The 3,144-nt window shown below is 35.8% G+C and overlaps 1 protein-coding gene across 1 annotated transcript; it reads left to right on the forward strand.

Moving 5' to 3' along the window:
* Window positions 1-509: 509 nt before the first annotated feature.
* On the forward strand, window positions 510-2,977 carry LOAG_13983 (hypothetical protein; the record flags this gene model as incomplete). Its single annotated transcript, XM_003149486.1, has 6 exons — window positions 510-668; window positions 1,563-1,665; window positions 1,835-1,921; window positions 2,111-2,260; window positions 2,481-2,621; window positions 2,751-2,977. The coding sequence occupies 6 exons, from the start codon at window positions 510-512 to the stop codon at window positions 2,975-2,977; spliced, it is 867 nt and encodes a 288-aa protein (XP_003149534.1).
* Between the last annotated feature and the right edge of the window lie 167 nt (window positions 2,978-3,144).

Consider the following 3,144-nt stretch of genomic DNA (forward strand, 5'->3'; position numbering starts at 1 on the left):
GTGTGTGTGTGTGTGTGTAGTGTGTGTGTGTGTGTGTGTGTGTGTGTGTGTGTGTGTGTGTGTGTGTGTGTGTGTGTGTGTGTGTGTGTGTGTGTGTGTGTATGGGTGGATGTGTGTATTTACTGCAGCAATAATCACTTACAAACATACTGAAATCGAAATGAAATAATGAATAACTGTTAATGATTAAATAATAAAGGACAGAGAATGAATGAGATGTTATTGTAAAGGATAGGAAGTAGAACGAAGATGAAAGTATACATTGGAAGATATTTTAGAGATTAAATTAAATCAAATCAAACAGAAGAATTATCAGAGGGATTGGAATGAGGTACCGATAAGGGATACGGTTGATGAAAATAAAAAGCAGAGGAGGGAAAAGGACCAAAGGATGACAAGAGGTGCACAACAATTTTTTGCATGTATATGCGTTCCACGACGGCGACCGAGAACCAGTGTTCCCGGACAGTATAAAAGGACACTCGGCTCGTCATTACGATGGATGAAAAATGGAGGAGCAAAGAGAGCGCGCATACAAGGCGGTTGCCTATGCAGCTGTTACCTTCTCTCTGATATCCATCTTATCAGTATGTATCACTATGCCTATCGTCTATAGTTTTGTTGATCATATACAGCAACAGACACGGAAGGATCTTCAATTTTGCAAAGTATGAATTATTGCCATCATCACTGTTACTAATTATACTTAACTAAGTTGTGACAATTTTATATGACCTCTTGCGGATCATATCATTCGATAATTTGTTTATAAAGATCTATCAAATGTTCTGGACGAATATTTTTGAAGCTCATCGATTGGATCTTAATCCAAGCATAATGAGCCAATGGCATATTTTCTTTTATATAAAATGGTTCTTTTATTATAATTTTTAACAAATTACTGCTAATAAATCATCATATTTGACGCATCCATTGAATTCTTCAAATTCTTTTGCCTTTTTTTCCTTTTTCTTTTTAATATCCGTTTTTTTTCTTTTCTTCTTTCCTTTCTATTGCATAAAAATTTCAATTTTCCAAATATCGCAAATATCCTTTCGCTTTCTTTCATTATTCATTAACGGAAGAAGAAAAAAAATGACTAAATTTCAAGCCATCAATTTTTAATTTTCATTATTCCATATTTGTTCAAATCAAAATGATTAAAGTAATTGCTATCATTAAAAGAAATATTCAAATTATAAAACGTCCATTATAATTTAGCCTTACATTATTTTTATCATTTGTTAAATACGAATTGAAATGCATGTGCGTATTTTAACATTCACTTAACTTACTGCGAGGAAATTCCTTTTCTTCCTTAAAATATTTATGAAACTTTGTAAAAAAAAAAAACCTAATACTTTTTATTTGCTTCTCGAAAGAAATTCTGGTTTTTAATATCTATCCTTTCATTCAATGTCTTCCGATTCCCTTCAGCTACCGGTTGATAATATTGCTGACCGTTTTTTAATATAACATTTTTGATATTTTAATAAATGAAAAGGACATTTTTTTAAAACCATTTTTTGAATAGAAAGTTTAAAATGTTTCTAATTTTATAGTCCTCAGCAAGAGATATTATGTCGGAAGTAGCCAAGAAACAACCGGTTACTTTTGCTGTTGCTGCAACCAACAGAACAAAAAGGCAAATTGGAGCCTGTGACAGTAGGTTTTTGCGCTGTTCATCAATCAGGCTTCCAATTCCTATCACTTTTATTATAAGGCTGTTTTGTTTTATTCCTAAAAAATTGGCAATTTCAAGATTTTCATACAATTCCAATTATTAAAATAACTTAATATATGTACTCAGTGCATTTATTCACTACGCTTACAGGTTGTTGTATACCTGGACATCCTGGACGACCAGGACCACCAGGAACAAATGGAAAACCAGGCACACCGGGAGCCCCAGGACGGCCTGGTACAATATTTTTTTGATATCAAACAGATAATTTATCACATTATTTTCCATATTTATTTTGACAATATTTACGCAGAAATCTTTGCAATTTTCAACAACTATATTTGAAAATCACTTTTGATTTCTTAAAATTACCATACTACTTTTAATTTTTTAAAATCACTTAAATATACTACTTTTAATTTTCAGGTGCACCTGGGCGACCACCAATAGTTTGCGAAGAGGTTGATATTCCACCATGCAATCCTTGCCCACCGGGACCACCAGGACCACCAGGACCTAGTGGTATTCCAGGAAATCCTGGAAGACCTGGACCACCAGGCAGGCCAGGAAACAGTGGTATGGTTTTGGTTGGCTTACTTTTTTTATATTTTTCAATTTTGTGAACATGAAGTAAGCAATTGATGTTTGAAATAAAATTTTTTCAATTGAAACAGATTTATTTGCGTTACAGTATTTTTTGCAGCAAAAGTGTGTTGTGTAAATGGCATGGGAAAATGCGAAATGCGTAATACAATGTGCTTCATCAAGTTCAATAGTAAAAAAATTATTTGTTCAGGCAGTGCTGGACCACCGGGACCTGTGGGACCACCAGGACCACCAGGACAGCCTGGAGCTGACGGCGAAAGGGGAGAACCAGGAAGGCCGGCATCAAGTACACCAGTACTTCCAGGCGATCCGGGCCAACCAGGCGAACCAGGCATGCTTTGACCATTTGCAAATTTTCGTATATTTTTTCTCCATTGTTATAAAGAAAAGCTGAATTCAGAAATATCAGGGATGAAAAAAAAATTCTTTTTGCAGTAAAATGATTGAAAATGAATTTCAGGACCGCCAGGTTTACCTGGACCTGATGGAAGTCCAGGACGAGATGGACAACCAGGAAGTCCTGGACCAAGTGGACCACCAGGGCCACCAGGACCACCTGGAAGCCCTGGTGCTAATGGTGAAGCCGGAGCCGCTGGTCAACCAGGACCACAGGGCGAACGAGGTATCTGTCCGAAATACTGTGCATTGGACGGCGGTATATTCTTCGAAGACGGAACACGAAGATAATCCTTTTTTCTCTGTATTCTGTGAACTTGATTGAGATACATTTTTGGGTGCTCATTAGTTAAGAAGTGATTTTAATAAAGCAAAAGGATCAAAGTGAAATGTGTGCATTCAGTCGTCACTCAGTCTTCTTTTATTTAAGTGACAATTTTCTTTTTCTTTCTTTTTTC

Source organism: Loa loa (genome assembly GCF_000183805.2).
Source record: "Loa loa unplaced genomic scaffold supercont3.3, whole genome shotgun sequence".
NCBI lineage: Eukaryota > Metazoa > Nematoda > Chromadorea > Rhabditida > Onchocercidae > Loa > Loa loa.